The 19997-nt window shown below is 45.7% G+C and overlaps 1 protein-coding gene across 1 annotated transcript; it reads right to left on the bottom strand.

Annotated features, from left to right (window-relative positions):
• On the bottom strand, positions 1-19000 carry LOC129708881 (polymeric immunoglobulin receptor-like). The gene is made up of 7 exons (XM_055654929.1): positions 18114-19000; positions 15174-15479; positions 13335-13655; positions 3746-4051; positions 1501-1821; positions 803-893; positions 1-145 (listed from the first exon to the last, which is right to left on the bottom strand). The coding sequence occupies exons 1-6, from the start codon at positions 18160-18162 to the stop codon at positions 844-846; spliced, it is 1353 nt and encodes a 450-aa protein (XP_055510904.1). The 5' UTR covers positions 18163-19000; the 3' UTR covers positions 1-145; positions 803-843.
• Between the last annotated feature and the right edge of the window lie 997 nt (positions 19001-19997).

Genomic DNA, 19997 nt, shown 5'->3' on the forward strand with positions numbered 1-19997 from the left:
TATATTCTGATCAATTGATAGCAATTGACAAAGCTGGGTGATATATATTTGATTGCTGTGCAGAATTCCTTCGATGTTGGTGCAAGCTAGGAGTCTCCATTGTAATTGGTGGACCGTGTGTCGAGGTTCTGAATTCATCGCGTTTCTGCAAAAGACAATGTGAAGTCATCAGACTAATTGACGCTGGGAACCAAAGATCCACAGGGTCTTTGCTGGGAGCCACGGTTTGTTTCACCTGACCGCTCGCAACACAATGCTGCCTGGAAGATCGATCCCAGCCAACCCACCTCAAGCACAGAAATCCACCCTGAAGGCATACAACCTGACAAAACGTGTGATATCATCTGCGGAGAGCTTTGGTTTGACTTCAACATATGAAAAGGAGCACTGTTCTTGTTTGTGTCATTGGACAGGGCAATTGAAATCATTAATTAATTAAACCGTTTTCCGATACATTCGGCGGCGAGGAGCAATCTCTTTGGTCAGAGTGTGGCGATTCTGTGGAATTCATTGCCACAGAAGGCCGAGGAGGCCAAGTCAATTATCTCCAGAAATGCTGCTTGTCCCCCTGAGTCACTCCAGCATTTTGTTTCTGTCCAAGTCAATGGATATTTTTAAGGCAGAGATTGAGATTCTTTTGATAAGTACGGGTGTCTGGGGTTATGAGGTAAGGGCAGGAGAACGGGATTGAGATGTAAAGGTAGATCAGCCGTGATTGAATGGCGCACTAGACTTGATGGGCTGAATGGTCTAATTCTGCTCCGATAATTTATGAACCCGAATATCTGACAATAAAACCTACCTCAGTGCCGCCTGTGAACAACGCGATTGAGATCCTCCAGATCACAAGCAGGAGAAAGAGCACCCAGCGCCCCACTTTCCATGAGATGTAACTGGGCAAAGGGCAAGAAATACAGAGTCAATGGGAGGAAACGAGACGGTTTATCTTTGAAACATTTACCTGCTATTTACGTCCTAACCTTAGTGGAGTGAAGCGGGGAGAAACAGCAGAGCCAATGGAGATCAGCTGTGAGTAAGAACTGAGGGGGGTGGTTGGACTGAGAGGGGGGGGGGGGGAGGGGGGGGAGGGGGGGGGCGATTCAGAAAAACACAGAGAAACCATACATGAGGGCGTAGGCGTGAAACCAATGAATACAGTGCAATTCCTTGGGAGAAAGAAGGCGCAGCGGAAAGGAAGAGTATAATAAAATCCACATGGGTGGACATGAACATTAACGATGACTAATGGTGGAGGGGAGGCAAGGCAGGAAATGCAAAGAGATCAGGCCAATTAATAAAATGATTTAAACATAATAACGCTTGATCTCATATCACTCGATATTACTTGGATTAACGCGGTAGATGTTTGGATGGGGGAATCGAGTTCGGGTTGATGATCCTATCGCGCCCACACACATGAGGGAACCTCCAGTAACAGAACTTCCAGCCGATTGACCACCACAATGACCACCCTGAACTATCAAACCCTCCATCACTTACCTTTGCCATTGACCTCAATGACCATGGTGCAGGTCCCGTCAGGGTTGGAGGTGACCACATTGACAACCTCACTCAATATATTTCCTTGTGTATTTGAGGCTGCGCAGTAATATTGATGTAGTTGCGGTTTCAAGGACAGGCAATGCAGATCCAATGTATTGGTATCTGACACCTTTGAATCCTCAGATGAGGTCCTCTCAAACCATGTGTATACAATGGGAAGAGATCCCTCGTGGGACTCACAGGACACTGATGCTGAACCCGCTAAACAGGAGACGTTGCCCGATGACTGGAATCCAAGTACAGGAACAGACACGGGTTCTGTTGGAAAGAATTACACATTGAGTAGACATCTGAAAAACAATCCTTCTCCAAATTTGAAAACTTCTATATCTCAACCTGGACCCACCAGACTGGAACCTTACCAGCTTATCGACTGAAGAAGGGTCTCGACCCGAAAGGCCACCTATTCCTTTTTCTCCAGAGATGGTGTCTACCCGCTGAGTCACTACAGTTTTTAGTATCTTTCATCTTATCTACCTCCCCGTGTCTCAGTATTGCTAAGATGCCTGAATTGGGCATTAGATACCGTGTTATGGGAAATATGTTGTTGGCAGGACTCTAGGGTCTGAGCAATAGAGAGATTTTAAGGGGTAGGGGAAAAGATTAATCGGAATTTTTGTAACTGGTAACTCTTTCAGATAAAGGGCGGTGGGTGTATGGAACGAACTTCCAGACGAGGTAGTCGAAGCAGGGACTATCACAATGCTTAAGAAACAATTAGACAGGTACGTGGGTAGAAACAATATGCTGGATTAACTAAACGGGACAGGCAGCATCTCTGGATAGAAGGTGACGTTCCGGGTCGTGGTCCTTCTTCAGACTGTGTCAGGGGAGAGGGAGGCACAGAGATAAGGAAGAGGAATGTGTGAAAACGGGACATCAAAGCAGAAGGGCTCAAGGACATTGTAGAATAGATTATTGTTAGTAAGGAGAAGGTGGTAAAGAAATATGCAGAAAACATTTAATTGGGGGCAGTCGGACTCTCGGAGATAGAGGGAGAGAGAGAGAGACCGCGGGGTGGCGATGGGGTGACTGACCCGTGAATTGGGGACGGAGAGATTTAATAAGGTCATAGTTTCAAGGTGCAGAATTAGGCCATTCAGCCCATCATGTCAACCCCGCCATTCACAGTCATGGCTGATCTATTGTTCCCTCTTAACCCCATTCTCCTGCCTTCTCCACATAACCGCTTACACACTGGCCTGTTAACCTCCACCTTATAATATTCATTGGTTTGTGCTCCACAGCGGTCTGTGGGCAATGAATTCCTCAGATAGGTCACCTTCTGACTAAATAAATCCCTTCTGATCTTCTCTCTGAAGTACGTCCATTTATTCTCAGGCTATGGCCTCTGGCCCGAGTCTCTCGCACTAGTGGGAACATCATCTCCACGTCCACTCTATCCAGGCCTTTCACTATACGGTAAGTATCAACTCAAGCGAGTAACGGCCCAGCGCTGTTAAACGCTCATTTGTTAACCCAACTTATTCCTGGGATCATTCTTGTAAACCTCCTCTGGCCCCTCTCCAGACCTAACACATCCTTCCTCAGATATGGTGCCTGGAACTGGTCATAACACTCCAAATAGAAACATAGAAAAATAGGCGCAGGAGTAGGCCATTCGGCCCTTCAAGCCTGCACCGCCATTCAATATGGTCATGGCTGATCATCCAACTCAGTATCCAGTACCTGCCTTCTCTCCAAACCCCCTGATCCCTTTAGCCACAAGGGCCACATCTAATCCCCTGTTAAATATAGCCAATGAACTGGACTCAACTACTTTCTGTGGCAGAGAGTTCCAGAGATTCACCACTCTCTGTGTGAAAATGTCGTCTGACCAGCGCCTTATAGAGCCTCAGCATTACATCCATGTTTTTACATTCTATAAATAAATGCTAGCATTGCATTCGCCTTCCTTACTACCGATTGGACTTGCAAATTAACAGTTCAGACGCAGGGAAATGTGTTAAGCATCCCACTTGAAGTGGGTGGCCGCTCAGTGGGACAGAGCACGCACTGGGTGAGAGCAACATGAGTGGGGTTTCCCGACCCCCGACCGCTCCCCGCAGGTCTCTGCACTGCTGCGGAGCCTCGGGATATCGGTGCTGCCCTGACCCTTCCCGGAGAAAACATGGATCAGGCATTTCAGTGGAGACGTCAAATCAATCGCTGAGAAACGTACCGTCAGATACTTTGAGATGTACGTGAAACATTGCAATAATTCCACATCTGTACCGTCCTGTATCTCCAATCTGAAGATCCTCCACAGTCAAAGTAAATATTCCTCGTGCCGGGTTATCTGTGATTGACGCTCTTCCACTCCGTCCGCGTTGCCCATTCGTTTCCACCACATCTACACATTGGCGACTCTGCACACGGCACCAGTATTTTGTGTGTGTGCGGCACTCTGGTGCATAGTGACAATCGATTGTAATCGCTCTTCCCACAACTCCTCTTACATACGCCTTTCCCCACACTGCAGCTGAAACTGAAGGAGGGGACTTTCAGAACTGAGAGGAACTGAACTGTTTCATGAAAGTTGATACATTTTGAAGATTAATGAAAGAAACCTTAAATGGTTCCATGATGTGTCATATTGCTTCACGGCCAATGTCTCCGCCCTGAAGTGCAGGCAGTGATGTTATTGAACCAGTTGTGTCAGTGTTCTGTCCCCGGGTCAGTACAATTTGGGTTCACTTCCCACTCCAGATCCCTGAGCAGAAACTGGGCTGGGATCGCAGTGCGGTACTGAGGGAGCGCGGCAGTGTTGCAGGAGCTGCCTTTCAACAGCCCAAGCGGTGCCCGGCCTCTGATCCGACAGAAATACCCCACTTAGCTATATCATTGGCGGTGCCGCCGGCTGCGCCGCCAACATTCATCTCTCAACCGACTCTGGGCCGGACCCGTGTTTAGATATTCACCGCCGCCATTGCCTTCAGAACGGCGAATAGGAAACACTTTGTCACACAGAGAGTTGTGAATCTGTGGAATTATATGCCTCAGAAGGTAGTGGAAGCAAATTATTTTGATGCTTACAATGGAGAATTAGATAGAGATCTTAGATTGCGGAGTCGGGGGATATGGGGAGAAGGCAGGAACCGGTTACTGATTGTGGATGATCAGCCATGATCACAGTGATTGGCGGTGCTGGCTCGAAGTGCGGAATGGCCTACTCCTGCACCTATTGTCTATTGTCTGTTCCTGGTGATGTCTGAACCACTGTCCTTTGGTACAGTTGTCTTGGAGTATATGCTCCAAATTTAGTCGCTATGTTATGCATATAAAGAATTCTTAGGGTTCAATTTGACAATGTTGCAACAGTGCTTAAATTACTAACTTGGAGTCTGGAAATTCAGATGCGATCTCAGTTCCTACCATGATACATAGCGAGTTCGGATCCATTGTATTAAATATTTCTAAGACTGGGAAACTTATAGCAGCAATGGTGACCATGAAGCCAGGAAATTATCACCCAACCCCATCTACCAGTCCTGCCCAGACTTGTTTACAAGCAGAGCCCCCACAACGAGCTTGGCTCTGAAGCGTCTTTCTGCAATGGCCCAGAAAGGAAAAAAAGCGAGATCAGTACAATAAATACTGGCTGTTTAAGAAGGAACTGCAGATGCTGGAAAATCGAAGGTACACAAAAATGCTGGAGAAACTCAGCGGGTGCAGCAGCATCTATTTGAGCGATGGAAATAGGCAACGTTTCGGCCCGAAACGTTGCCTATTTCCTTCGCTCATAGATGCTGCTGCACCCGCTGAGTTTCTCCAGCATTTTTGTGTACCTTCGATAAATACTGGCCTTGTGAGCCACACGCGTCCGGTGAAAATCAGTAACAAAACAATTAAATCTATTTGAATTCTAGAGCAAAATCGTTGATGTGCCATGTGGGTGAAACGTACATCTCTACACGGTCAGAGGCAAAGGGCGTGTGGGAAATGATTCTAAATTTTAAGAGTAAAGGCAATCACGCCAGTCAGCTGTCGAGCAGAACCGTGGCATGATCTGAGGATCACAACGTGTTTTCCGCTTTTATAGAACTGAAGCCAATATGAACTTGAGAGAAAATATATCAGGGGCATTAGTTCCACAGAATCCAATGTGAGCGGGAGAAATTGTATCTGCGACATTAATTCCACAATTTCTGCCTTTCTGAAAATAAGGCTAGCAAAGAACATAGAAACGAAGAAACATAGAAAATGGGTGCAGGAGTAGGCCATTCGCTCCTTCGAGCCTGCACCGCCATTCAATATGATCATGGCTGATCATCCAACTCAGTGTCCTGTACCTGACGTCTCTCCATACCCTTTAGCCACAAGGGCCACATCTAACTCCCTCTTAAATATAGCCAATGAACTGGCCTCAACTACCCTCTGTGGCAGAGAGCTCCAGAGATTCACCACTCTCTGTGTGGAAAATGTGCTTCTCAACTCGGTCCTAAAGGATTTCCCCTTTATCCTTAAACTGTGACCCCTTGTCCTGGACTTCCACAACATCGGGAACAATCTTCCTGCATCTAGCCTGTCCAACCGCTAAAGAATTTTGTAAGTTTCTATAAGATCCCTTCCTCAATCTTCTAAATACTAGCGAGTACAAGCCGAGTCTACCCAGTCTTTCTTTATATGAAAGTCCTGACATCCCAGGAATCAGTCTTTGAACCTTCTCTGTACTCCCGCTATGGCAAGAATGTATTTCCTCAGATTTGGAGACCAAAACTGTACGCAATACTCCAGGTGTGGTCTCACCAAGACCCTGTACAAGCGCAGTAGAACCTTCCTGCTCCTACACTCAAATCCTTTTGCCATGTTGCTCTTTCACGAAATAAAATGGTTTTCATTTCCCGGCCTTTGTAAGCCAAACTTCCTTTATATTACCAAATCCATTATGGCGTATGAAAGACATGAAACAACAATGTATTCTGATTGAAAGGCATATTGGATAACATGAAATTCTGATCAAATAAATGACACTCCGACACCACAATGCACTGAGTTCCATTGCCCCCATTATTTGCCTACACGTACGTAACCATCTCTGCTGTGGAAAGAGTACACGGAACCCCAAATAACATTGATTATTGGGATATTTAATTCTGGCTTTCACTCACCCGGCAGCGAGGAGATGAGAAGAATGGGAATCCACATTATTTTATCCATAGTGGCAAGGCCAGCACTTGTCTGTCTGTCGCTCAGCTCTGAGCTCTCAGATACAACCGCATCTCTCTAATATCAACGGGGAAGATAGGATCAGGAAGTCTGATCGTGAACCACAGCGAGCCAGCAGCAGCGCGACACGTTACAGTGTGAAAGGCTCAGGGTTATATTTAACAAATGGTTGGGTCAGATTGTCACAGAGACATATAGCTCGGAGATAGGCACTTCTCCCCAACATGTTAGACCAAGATGCTTATCTAGGTTAGTCAAAATTGCCCACGTTTGACCCATATCTCCCCAAACTCTTTCTATCTATGGGCCTGCCCAATTGTAATTCAGAGCTAATACATTAGCAGAGTTGTGTTCATGAAAATATTATTTGCTGACTTTGTACATCTGTTTGTGATGATTAATTTAATTAATGTTTGCATGATAATATAACATGTCATCTGCTGCGGGCTACCGTTCTGGGTGTTTTACTTTCAGGGGAACGGTGCAGTTTATTCGGGTTGTGCACATCAGTGGCAATGTTGTGGTATCGGTGTAACCCAATGATGTGTCCGCCACTGATGTTAGTTGAGCGTTGGCGACCCTCAGTAAAGGGTCTTTTGGTTCGGAGCTATTTCCCGTTTCCTCTCCAAAACGCTGCAGACAGGAACCGACGATGCAGCAAAACAATTTATTTTAATCCTCGTCCTGCTTTGACCCAAGATTTCTGCAAAACACTGCTCAGCAAACATCGAGCTGCTCGCAAGACACGGTTCAGAGATACGAATCTACACACCCTTGTATCAGCAGCGCGAGCAAAGTGTCAGCACTGCAGAACAATTCAGTGTAAAGGAACAAATTAGTGTTTGAACATTTTTAATTAAAGTACATTCCAAGCCTGAACTGTCCTCTGAAAACAACGGTGCCTGTCCCGCTGAGTTGCTCCAGTATTTTGTGTCTATCTGTGGCATCTCAGACCGTTTACCTCTCACTATCAGTGAGGCACTTTGGGATGTCCTGCAGTGGGGAAAGGCTGTAATTCAAGATCATTTCTCCCATTAGACCATTAACAAGCTCCATTTGAACGGGCCAGGCAGCATCAGTGTGACCACAGAATCTGCAAGTATCTCTGGCTATTCAGCACCCCTCGGGTATCCCTGACCTGGGGGTTTGTGAGTTCAAAGCAGCCTCTGGCCTCATTTCCTCGTCCCCCCGCTTACTGTGTGGAGAATATTTATCTTTGTCAGTGGGACATTTTACCCAAAGCAATCCTTGAGTCTATCCGAACTTTATGGCGGTTACTCCGTTATTGCAGGTCACCATTTCTTATTTCCAAACAAAATCCTTCACAGTTCTTTCATGGGCGGGGTTACAGTCACAAGTCAGACTAAGGAAAGCAACACAAGGTATTTGCCGTTTCACACCCCGCGCTTTGCAAGCTGCAACTCAACCATTTTGTTCTGCACAAGAATAGACTTTCAACTAGATTAGTTTAGTTCAGTTCAGCGAGGAAACAGGCCCTTCAGCCCACCGAGTCCACACTGACCAGCAATCCCCGCACATTAACACTACCCCACACACACTGGGGACAATTTACACTTATAACAAGCCAAATAACCTACATACCTGTACGTCTATGGAGTGTGGGAGGAAACGGAAGATATCGAAGAAAAACCCACGCGGTCACGGTAGAACGTACAAACTCCGTACAGACAGCACCCGTAGTCGGGATCGAACCCGGGTCTCCGGTCCTGTAAGCGCTGTAAGGCAGCAACTCCACCGTTGCGCCACCGTGGCCATTATCTATAGTCCTTTAACTCCTTTGTACGGTGGACAAACTGAATAACTCGTTGCAGCATTAAAATATTTATCAATATTACTGTACCCCAAAGACGCGAAAGTGGGGTGATATAGAACCAGTGTGAAAGGGTTGATTGCTGGTTGACGTGGACTCGGTGGGCCAAATGGTCTGTATCCATGCTGTATCTCTCAATCACTTAATCAAAAAATCAAACATGCTGGATTATCTCAACGGGACAGGCAACATCAAAGATCTTAGAGCAGAGCTCTGCTCTAAGATCTTTGGGCAGCATTACTGGATGAAAGGAATGGGTGACGTTTCGGTTCGAGACCCTTCTTCAGACTGAAGTCAGGGGAGAGGGAGATACTTGGATAAGGAATTGTGAGGTGTGGAAATGGGGCTAAGGGTATGCAGATCAAAGGAAACTGTAGAATGGATCATTGTTAGCTGGGAGAAGGTAACAACCAAGCGATTAGAGATAAAATGTTGTCCGAGACTGTCAGACCATCGGAGCACTGGGAAGGAAGGAGGGGTGGATTGAGACGGAAAGCAAGGTTGAAGTCAATGTTCACACCGCTGGGGTGTAAGCTGCCCAAGCGAAATAGGAGGTGCTGTTCCTCCAAGTTGCGCTGGGACTCCCTCTGACAATGGAGGATGCCCAGGACAGAGATGTCAGTGTGGGAATGGGAGGGGGAGTTAAAGTGTTTAGCGACCGGGATATCAGGTTGGTTTAGACGGACTGAGCGGAGGTGTTGAGCGAAACGATCTCCGAGAGGCGCCAACAATCGCAGGCTCGGCAATAGTTTCGCTGAACACTGCAGCTCAGTCCTCCTAAACCTACCCGATCTATCCACAGATGCCGCCTGTCCCACTGAGTTTTACCCCAGCAATTTATGTCTAACTTCAGTTTAAACCAGCATCTGCAGTTCCTTCCTACCTAAAAATGTGTTGCATTTAGGAAATTAAATCTGCAGATGTTGGATTTGCTTAGCGCGTCAGTCAGCATCTGTGGAGAGAAACATAAGGCTAATCGTCAAAACAATGTCGTTGCATAATTTTGTTCAGATAGGATAGCTTGGTGTGAAAGATTAATTGGCTGCTTATCCTAAACGCCTTTAACGTTTGGCAACAGGAGGATTATCCAGCAATCTGCTCTTCATCACTAAAGTTCCAGTCTAAACAAAATAAATTTAGACAAACCATTTATCGACGAACAATTTATTATGAAGCATTCTGATGCATTATCATTCATTAATCAGTGAAAAACATTTTTTCCATGAAGATGAATGCATAAAATATAGTTTAACAGAGTATAAGATGCTGGAGCAACGGAAAGCATGCAAAGGTTAAAACAATAGTTCGAAGCTGACGAAAGAAACCTTGGAAAAGGTGGCAACAATTAAGATCATTGCGGGAAATGTGTTTTGGAAACACATATGGTTTGTAAAGTTTGGAACATTGCTTTGAAGTCACTTTCATGAAATCATTAGTTGAATTGCAAGATACGTATATTCTATCCAATTGAAACCTCTTATAGAAACTTACAAAATTCTTAAGGGGTTGGACAGGCTAGATGCAGGAAGATTGCTCCCGATGTTGGTGAAGTCTAGGACAAGGGGTCACAGCTTAAGGATAAGGGGGAAATCCCTTAAAACCGAGATGAGAAGAACTTTTTTCACACAGAGAGTGGCGAATCTCTGGAACTCTCTGCCACAGAGGGTAGTCGAGGCCAGTTCATTGGCTATATTTAAGAGGGAGTTAGATGTGGCCCTTGTGGCTAAGGGGATCAGAGGGTATGGAGGGAAGGCAGGTACGGGATACTGAGTTGGATGATCAGCCATGATCATATTGAATGGCGGTGCAGGCTCGAAGGGCTGAATGGCATACTCCTGCGCCTAAATTCTATGTTTCTATGTTTCTATGATATCAGTTGACAAAGCAGGATGATTAAAAAATATTTCATCGCGGTGCATAATTCCCTCACTGTTGGTGCAAGCTAGGTGTCTTCATTCGTGGGTCGAGTGGCGAGCTTCAGACTCATCGCGTCTCTGCAAAAGACAATGTGAAGTCATCAGACTCATTGACAGTGGGAACCACGCTTTATTTAACCCGACCACTCCCAACACATTGCTGTCTGGAAGATGGACTCTAAAGAACCCACACCGGGCACAGAAATCCACCCTGCACACGTACAACCTGACAAAACCTCGTGATATCATCCACATAGAGGTTTGGTTTAACTTCAAGATATGAAAACGTGCACGGCTTTTATTTCTATCAATGGACAGGACATTTGAAATCGTTAATGGAAACCGTTTGGAAACATTCGGCGAAGAGAAGTGATTGCTTTGGTCAGAGGGTGGTGAATCTATGGATGTCATTACCACAGGAGGCTGTGGAGGCCAAGTCAATTCACACCGGAGATGCTGCCTGTTCCGCTGAGCTACTTCGGCATTTTTGTATCTGTCCAAATCAATTGGTATTTTTAAGGCGGAGATTTTCATATTCTTGATAAATGAGGATGTCAAGAGTCATCGGGAGATGGCAGGAGAATGGGATCGAGAGGGAAGCCGTGATTGGGGGCGGATTAGATATGATGGGCTGAATGGCCTAATTCTGCTTCTATAATTCATGAGCACGATGACAATGACGCCTACCTTCGAGCCTCTTGTGAACACCGCGGTTGAGATACTCCAGATCACAAGCACGAGAAAGACCATCCAGCGCCCCACTTTCCATGAGATGTAACTGGGCAAAGGGCAAGAAATACAGAATCACTGGGAGAAAACGAGACGGTTTATCTTCGAAACATTTATCTGTTATTTGCTTCATAATCTTGGTGAAGTGGAGCGGGGCGAAGCAGCAGAGTCAATGGAGATCAGTTTGGAGACAGAACGGGGTTTGGACTTGGGGGGGGGGGGGGGGGGGGGGGGGGTGTAGTTATGCTCACCAATTACTGACGTCATTGCTGGAGCATGGCTACAAGGGAATGAGAGATTACGCGGTTAAATGGATTCGGAGAAGAGAGAGAAATGTCATGAGATGGAGCAGTGAATACAGTGAATACAGAGTAGATGCTGGTGAAACAGCGGGAGATGCAGCATTTCTGGAGAGAAGGAATGCGTGGTTTCGGATACAGACCCTCCTTCAGACTGGGAGTCACGGGAGAGAGAAACTGGGGATGTGGAAAGAAACAAAGAACAGTGTAATATCCTGGAAGAAAGAAATGCAGCTGCAAGGAAGATTAAAATAAAACGCATATCAGAATCAGAATCAGAATCATACTTTATTCGCCAAGTATGTTCTGCAACATACGATAGGAACAATAAACCAGATCAATTCTAATGGTGCAAGGGAGATGGGGCAACAAATATGGAAACAGATGAGGCCAATTAATAAAATAAATTAAAAATGATAATGCTTAATCTCACATCCTCGATATTACTTGGATTAACGCGGCAGGTCTGTGGATATAGGAATCGTGTTCGAAAATTCGGTGAAAGGTTCGCTCCTAACGGCGTGGCTTTTGTTAACGTTCTTATATCCTAAGCCCCTCTCCCACCCACCCGCTCTGCACAGATCCATTCGCTCTCCTGTACACACGGGGCAATTTACAACTGGCACATCTTTGGGAGCTGGGAGGAAACTGGAGCACTTATATAAAATCAACACGATTAAAGGCAAAACATGCAGACTACACACAGACAGCACCTAATGGACCAGGGTCGTGGCGTTGTGAGGCTGTGATTCTTATCGGCTGTGTCACTGTGCATTCAGATCAATACTCTCACGGCATTCAATGCCAGTGAAAGGAAGGCACACGTTTCCCCCAATTAAAGAATTCCCAATCAAAACACCAGCAATTTGTTCATTGTAACTTTCATTGGAAACAGAGCGGTTTACCTTGCAGAGTAATTGGATGCTATCAAATTTTCACAAGAATATTCATGACCTGGTGGAACAAGGAAATAAAAGTCAGTTTCACTGCTTTTCACTCCTCCCTGTGAACGCGTGGGCATTCTCCAAGTTCTCCAGTTTCCCCGCATTCTGAAGTCGTGCAAGTTTGTTGGTTAATTGGCTTCTGTAAATTGTCCCCATGGAACTAGTGTACTGGTGAATACTGGACGTTGTGTACTCAGTGGGCCGATGAACCGGCTTCCACAATGCACCCACAAACTAATCAAAAGGGTCCAATTTCACTTGAGAGGAGTATTGCTTGGGATGAAACATTACAGGGATGGGCAGGGGTTGGATAGGGGTTTTATGAAATTCCACGCAGAACAGGTGAGGAAGGGGGAACCTATTCCAGGTGTGCAAAACTGTGAGCAGCGTAGATAGGGTATTTTTGGAACATTTTGCACGGCAGATATGTGTAAAAGTGGAGAATATATGGTTAAGCTAAGGCGCAGGATGTTTCAAAGGTATCAAAGAATATTTTTAAACCTAGATGGAGGAACCTGAATTGCCACAATGGACGAGGTGCTGGTAAATGAGATTAGTATCGATGGTACTGAATTGTTAACACTAACGCAGTGGAACAAATCTGATACCGTCGTCAAGGAGTTAACGGTGGCCACAGTTACTGCTAATATTCATGCCCTTACCATATCTGAGCGTGGATTATGCGGAGATGATGGTGGGAAAGTGACAGTGCTTGGACTGATGACAGTGCAAATCTAGATAAAAAGCTGTTTAAACATAAAATGAAGTAATTGCCAGGACGCTGGCCTACACCAGTACTGGGAGATCTATCTCTGGAGCCCATGAGCCCGCACCTCCTCCACTCCCACTTACACTTCTTCCCCTAAATCCTTCCGCTACTTACCAGTGTCATTGATTTCCACTAGAAAACTGCAGGGCGCGCCACTGCTGGAGATGGACACGTTGACCATTTCACTGGATTTTGATCCACGTTTATTTGAGGCTGTGCAATAATATTGATGATGCTGGTGTTTGCAGGATTGACAATGTAGATCCAGGGCATTGCTGTCTGAGATCTTGGCAACCGAAGATGGGGTATTTTCATACCAGGTGTAGCTAATGGGCAGTGATCCACTGACCGACTCACAGGACACTGACACGGAGTCCCCGAGACAGGAGACATTGGCTGGTGACAGAAATCCAAGCACAGGAACAGACACGGGTTCTGTGGGAAAGGAGCAAACAGTCAGACACTGAGTAAACGTCTGAAAATCAAACACGCGCCAATAAGCAAAATTTCTGTATCTTAGCCAGAGCCGCCAGTTTGGAATCAGACCCATCGATCTACATAGAGTCATAGAGTCATACAGCGTATAAACAGGCCCTTCGGTCTAACTTGCCCCCGCTGACCAACACAACCAATCTACACTAGTTCCACCTGCTCTTGCTTGGCCCTCAACCCTCTAAACTTATCCTATTGATGTACCTGTCCAAATTGTTCTTAAATGTTGCGATAGCACCTTGCATAACTACTCCGTCGCCAGTTCGTTTCATATACATGTACCTACCAACCTATGTGTAAGAACATAACTCCCCAAGTTCTTGTTAAATCATTCCACCCTCATCTTTAAACCATGTAAGTACGTAAGTAAGTAAGTAAGTTTATTGGCCAAGTATTCACATACAAGGAATTTGCCTTGGTGCTCCGCCCACAAGTAACAACATGACATACAGTGACAGTTAGGAATGACTCAGAAAAAACACAGAAAACAGACATTAATAATAATAAAACAGTAATGATAAAACATCATTGATTAAGCATGTGAACCAATAATTCCTCAGATAGGTCACCTTCTGACTAAATAAATCCCTTCTGATCGTACGTCCATTTATTCTCAGGCTATGGCCTCTGGCCCGAGTCTCTCGCACTAGTGGAAACATCATCTCCACGTCCACTCTATCCAGGCATTTCACTATACGGTAAGTATCAACTCAAGCGAGTAACGGCCCAGCGCTGTCAAACGCTCATCATTTGTTAACCCAACTTATTCCTGGGTTCATTCTTGTAAACCTCCTCTGGCCCCACTCCAGACCTAACACATCCTTCCTCAGATATGGTGCCTGGAACTGGTCATAACACACCAAATAGAAACATAGAAAAATAGGCGCAGGAGTAGGTCATTCGGCCCTTCAAGCCTGCACCGCCATTCAATATGGTCATGGATGATCATCCAATTCAGTATCCCGTACCTGCCTTCTCTCCATACCCCCTGATCCCTTTAGCCACAAGGGCCACATCTAACCCCCTCTTAAATATAGCCAATGAACTGGCCTCAACTACTTTCTGTGGCAGAGAGTTCCAGAGATTCACCACTCTCTGTGTGAAAATGTCGTCTGACCAGCGCCTTATAGAGCCTCAGCATTACATCCATGTTTTTACATTCTATAAATAAATGCTAGCATTGCATTCGCCTTCCTTACTACCGATTGGACTTGCAAATTAACAGTTCAGACGCAGGGAAATGTGTTGAGCATCCCACTTGTAGTGGGTGGCCGCTCAGTGGGACAGAGCCCGCACTGGGTGAGAGCAACATGAGTGGGGTTTCCCGACCCCCGCCCGCTCCCCGCAGGTCTCTGCACTGCTGCGGAGCCTCGGGATATCGGTGCTGCCCTGACCCTTCCCGGAGAAAACATGGATCAGGCATTTCAGTGGAGACGTCAAATTAATCGCTGAGAAACGTACCGTCAGATACTTTGAGATGTACGTGAAACATTGCAATAATTCCACATCTGTACCGTCCTGTATCTCCAATCTGAAGATCCTCCACAGTCAAAGTAAATATTCCTCGTGCCGGTATATCTGTGATTGACATTCTTCCACTCCGTCCGCGTTGCCCATTCGTTTCCACCACATCTGCACATTGGCGACTCTGCACACGGCACCAGTATTTTGTGTGTGAGCGGTACTCTGGTGCATAGTGACAATCGATTGTAATCGCTCTTCCCACAACTCCTCTTACATACGCCTTTCCCCACACTGCACCTGAAACTGAAGGAGGGAACTTTCAGAACTGAGAGGAACTGAACTGTTTCATGAAAGTTGATACATTTTGAAGATTACATGAAAGAAAACTTAAATGGTTCCATGATGTGTCATATTGCTTCACGACCAATGTCTCCGGTCTGAAGTGCAGGCAGTGCTGTTATTGTACCAGTTGTGTCAGTGTTCTGTCCCCGGGTCAGTACAATTTGGGTTCACTTCCCACTCCAGATCCCCGAGCAGAAACTGGGCTGGGATCGCAGTGCGGTACTGAGGGAGCGCGGTTGTGTTGCAGGAGCTGCCTTTCAACAGCCCAAGCGGTGCCCGGCCTCTCATCCGACAGAAATACCCCACTTAGCTATATCATTGGCGGTGCCGCCGGCTGCGCCGCCAACATTCATCTCTGAACCGACACTGGGCCGGACCCGTGTTTAGATATTCACCGCCGCCATTGCCTTCAGAACGGCGAAGAGGAAACACTTTTTCACACAGAGAGTTGTGAATCTGTGGAATTATATGCCTCAGAAGGTATTGGAAGCCAATTATTTTGATGCTTACAATGGAGAATTAGATAGAGATCTTAGATTGCGGAGTCGGGGGACATGGGGAGAAGGCAGGAACCGGTTACTGATTGTGGATGATCAGCCATGATCACAGTGATTGGCGGTGCTGGCTCGAAGTGCGGAATGGCCTACTCCTGCACCTATTGTCTATTGTCTGTTCCTGGTGATGTCTGAACCTCTGTCCTTTGATACAGTTCGCTTGGAGTGTATGCTCCAAATTTAATCGCTATGTTATGCATATAAAGAATTCTTAGGGTTCAATTTGACAATGTTGCAACAGTGCTTAAATTACTAACTTGGAGCCTGGAAATTCAGATGCGATCTCATTTCCTACCATGATACATAGCGAGTTCGGATCCATTGTATTAAATATTTCCAAGACTGGGCAACTTATAGCAGCAATGGTGACCATGAAGCCAGGAAATTATCACCCAACCCCATCTACCAGTCCTGCCCAGACTTGTTTACAAGCAGAGCCCCCACAACGAGCTTGGCTCTGAAGCGTCTTTCTGCAATGGCCCAGAAAGGAAAAAAAAAGAGAGATCAGTGCAATAAATACTGGCTGTTTAAGAAGGAACTGCAGATGCTGGAAAATCGAAGGTACACAAAAATGCTGGAGAAACTCAGAGGGTGCAGCAGCATCTATTTGAGCGATGGAAATAGGCAACGTTTCGGGCCGAAACTTTGCCTATTTCCTTCGCTCATAGATGCAGCTGCACCCGCTGAGTTTCCCCAGCATTTTTTGTGTACCTTCAATAAATACTGGCCTTGTGAGCCACGCGCGTCCGGTGAAAATCAGTAACAAAACAATTAAATCTATTTGAATTCTAGAGCAGAATCGTTGATGTGCCATGTGGGTGAAGCGTACATCTCTACACGGTCAGAGGCAAAGGGCGTGTGGGAAGTGACTCTAAATTTTAAGAGTAAAGGCAGTCACGCCAGTCAGCTGTCGAACAGAACCGTGGCATGATCTGAGGATCACAACGTGTTTTCCGACGGGATTTTATAGAACTGAAGCCAATGTGAACTCGAGAGAAAATATATCAGGGGCATTAGTTCCACAGAAGCCAATGTGAGCGGGAGAAATTGTATCTGCGACATTAATTCCACAATTTCTGCCTTTCTGAAAATGAGGCTAGCAAAGAACATAGAAACGAAGAAACATAGAAAATGGGTGCAGGAGTAGGCCATTCCCTCCTTCGAGCCTGCACCGCCATTCAACATGATCATGGCTGATCATCCAACTCAGTGTCCTGTACCTGACGTCTCTCCATACCCTTTACCACAAGGGCCACATCCAACTCCCTCTTAAATATAGCCAATGAACTGGCCTCAACTACCCTCTGTGGCAGAGAGTTCCAGAGATTCACCACTCTCTGTGTGGAAAATGTGTTTCTCAACTCGGTCCTAAAGGATTTCCCCCTTTATCCTTAAACTGTGACCCCTTGTCCTGGACTTCCACAACATCGGGAACAATCTTCCTGCATCTAGCCTGTCCAACCGCTAAAGAATTTTGTAAGTTTCTATAAGATCCCCCCCCTCAATCTTCTAAATACTAGCGAGTACAAGCCGAGTCTATCCAGTCTTTCTTCATATGAAAGTCCTGACATCCCAGGAATCAGACTGGCGAACCTTCTCTGTACTCCCTTTATGGCAAGAATGTCTTTCCTCAGATTTGGAGACCAAAACTGTACGCAATACTCCAGGTGTGGTCTCACCAAGACCCTGTACAAGCGCAGTAGAACCTCCCTGCTCCTATACTCAAATCCTTTTGCCATGTTGCTCTTTCACGAAATAAAATGGTTTTCATTGCCCGGCCTTTGTAAGCCAAACTTCCTTTATATTACCAAATCCATTATGGCGTATGAAATATATGAAACAACAATGTATTCTGATTCAAAGGCATATTGGATAACATAAAATTTTGATCAAATAAATGACACGCCGACACCACAATGCACTGAGTTCCATTGCCCCCATTACACGCCTACACGTACGTAACCATCTCTGCTGTGGAAAGAGTACACGGAACCCCAACTAACATTGATTATTGGGATATTTAATTCTGGCTATCACTCACCCGGCAACGAGGAGATGAGAAGAATGGGAATCCACATTGTTTTATCCATAGTGACAAGGCCAGCACTTGTCTGCCTGTCGCTCAGCTCTGAGCTCTCAGATACAACCGCATCTCTCTAATATCAACGAGGAAGATAGGATCAGGAAGTCTGATCGTGAACCACAGCGAGCCAGCAGCAGCGCGACACGTTACAGTGTGAAAGGCTCAGGGTTATATTTAACAAATGGTTGGGTCAGATTGTCACAGAGACATATAGCTCGGAGACAGGCACTTCTCCCCAACGTGTTAGACCAAGATGCTTATCTAGGTTAGTCAAAATTGCCCACGTTTGACCCATATCTCCCCAAACCCTTTCTATCTATGGGCCTGCCCAATTGTAATTCAGAGCTAATAAATTAGCAGAGTTGTGTTCATGAAAATATTATTTGCTGACTTTGTACATCTGTTTGTGATGATTAATTTAATTAATGTTTGCATGATAATATAACATGTCATCTGCTGCGGGCTACCGTTCTGGGTGTTTTACTTTCAGGTTGTGGTATCGGTGTAACACAATGATGTGTCCGCCACTGATGTTAGTTGAGCGTTGGCGACCCTCAGTAAATGATCTTGTGTTCAGAACTATTTCCTGTTTACTTGCCCAACTAAAAACACTGCAGAGAGGAATCGACGATGCAGCAAAACAATTTAATCCTGTCTTCATTCGCCATTGACCCATGACTTCTGCAAACACTGCTCAGCAATCAGTGTTACAACGAGCTGCTCGCTAGATGCGGTTCAGAGATACGAATCTACACGAATATTCGAACCTTGTTTCAGCAGCGCGAGCAAAGTGTCAGCACTGCAGAACAATTCAGTGTAAAGAAAGAAATGACTGTTTGAACATATTAGATTAAAGTACATTCCAAGTCAGCACTTGCCATTAAAAACAACAATGGCATCGAACCGAAATGTCACCCATTCTTTCCTTCCAGTGATGCTGCCTATCCCGCTGAATTGCTCCAGTATTTTGTGTCTATCTGTGGCATCTCAGACCGTTTATCTCTCACTATCCTTTAGGCAATTTAGGATGTCCTGTAGTGGGGAAACGCTGAACGAGCCAGGCAGCAAATATCTCTGGCTATTCAGCACCCCTCGGATATCCCTGACCTGGTGGTTTCTGATTTCAAAGCAACCCCTGGTCTCATTTCCTCGTCTCCCCGCTTACTGCTCTTTCAAGCTGCAACCCAACCAGTTTGTTCTGCACAAGAATGGACTTTCCACTAGTTTAGTTTAGGATATAGCGCGGAAACAGGCCCTTCGGCCCGCCGAGTCCACACGATCCCGTTGCGCCACCGTGGCCATTGTGTAAAATAGTTTAGTTTAGTTTAGTGGGCCGAAGTGCCTATTTCCACGCTGCAGCCATAAAACTAATCTGAAGGGAGCAATTCAACTTGAGAGGTGTATTGCTTGGGATGAAACGTTAGGTATGGGGAGGGGTTGGATAGGGATTTTATAAAATTCCATGCAGAACAGGTGAGGAAAAGGGAACCCATTACAGGTGTGCAAAACTTTGAGCAGCAAAGATAGGGTATTTTTGGAACGTTTTCCACGGCAGATATGTGTAAAAATGGAGAACATTTGGTTAAGTTAAGGAGCAGGATGTTTCAAGGGGAACAAGAAATATGTTTAAACCTAGAAGATGGAGGTAACTGAATTGCCACAATGGACGAGGTGCTGGTAAATGAGATTAGTATCGATGGTACTGAATGGTCAACATTAACACAGTGGAACAAATCTGATACCGGCGTCCAGGAGTTAACGGTGGCCACATTTACTGCTAATATTCATTCCCTTATCGTATCTGAGTGCGCATCCTGCGGAGATGATGGTGGGAAAGTAAAA

Source organism: Leucoraja erinacea, chromosome 24, assembly GCF_028641065.1.
Source record: "Leucoraja erinacea ecotype New England chromosome 24, Leri_hhj_1, whole genome shotgun sequence".
Classification (NCBI taxonomy): domain Eukaryota; kingdom Metazoa; phylum Chordata; class Chondrichthyes; order Rajiformes; family Rajidae; genus Leucoraja; species Leucoraja erinaceus.

What these genes read in the sequence shown, in the direction of transcription:
- LOC129708881 (XM_055654929.1), bottom strand. Translation starts at nt 18,162, where the DNA reads ATGGATAAAACAATGTGGATTCCCATTCTTCTCATCTCCTCGTTGCCG. An exon ending in ACATCTCAAAGTATCTGACG is followed by an intron (nt 1,822 to 3,745) that starts GTACGTTTCTCA and finishes TCTTTCCAACAG; the next exon opens with AACCCGTGTCTGTTCCTGTA. An exon ending in CATTGAGGTCAATGGCAAAG is followed by an intron (nt 894 to 1,500) that starts GTAAGTGATGGA and finishes CCCTTTGCCCAG; the next exon opens with TTACATCTCATGGAAAGTGG.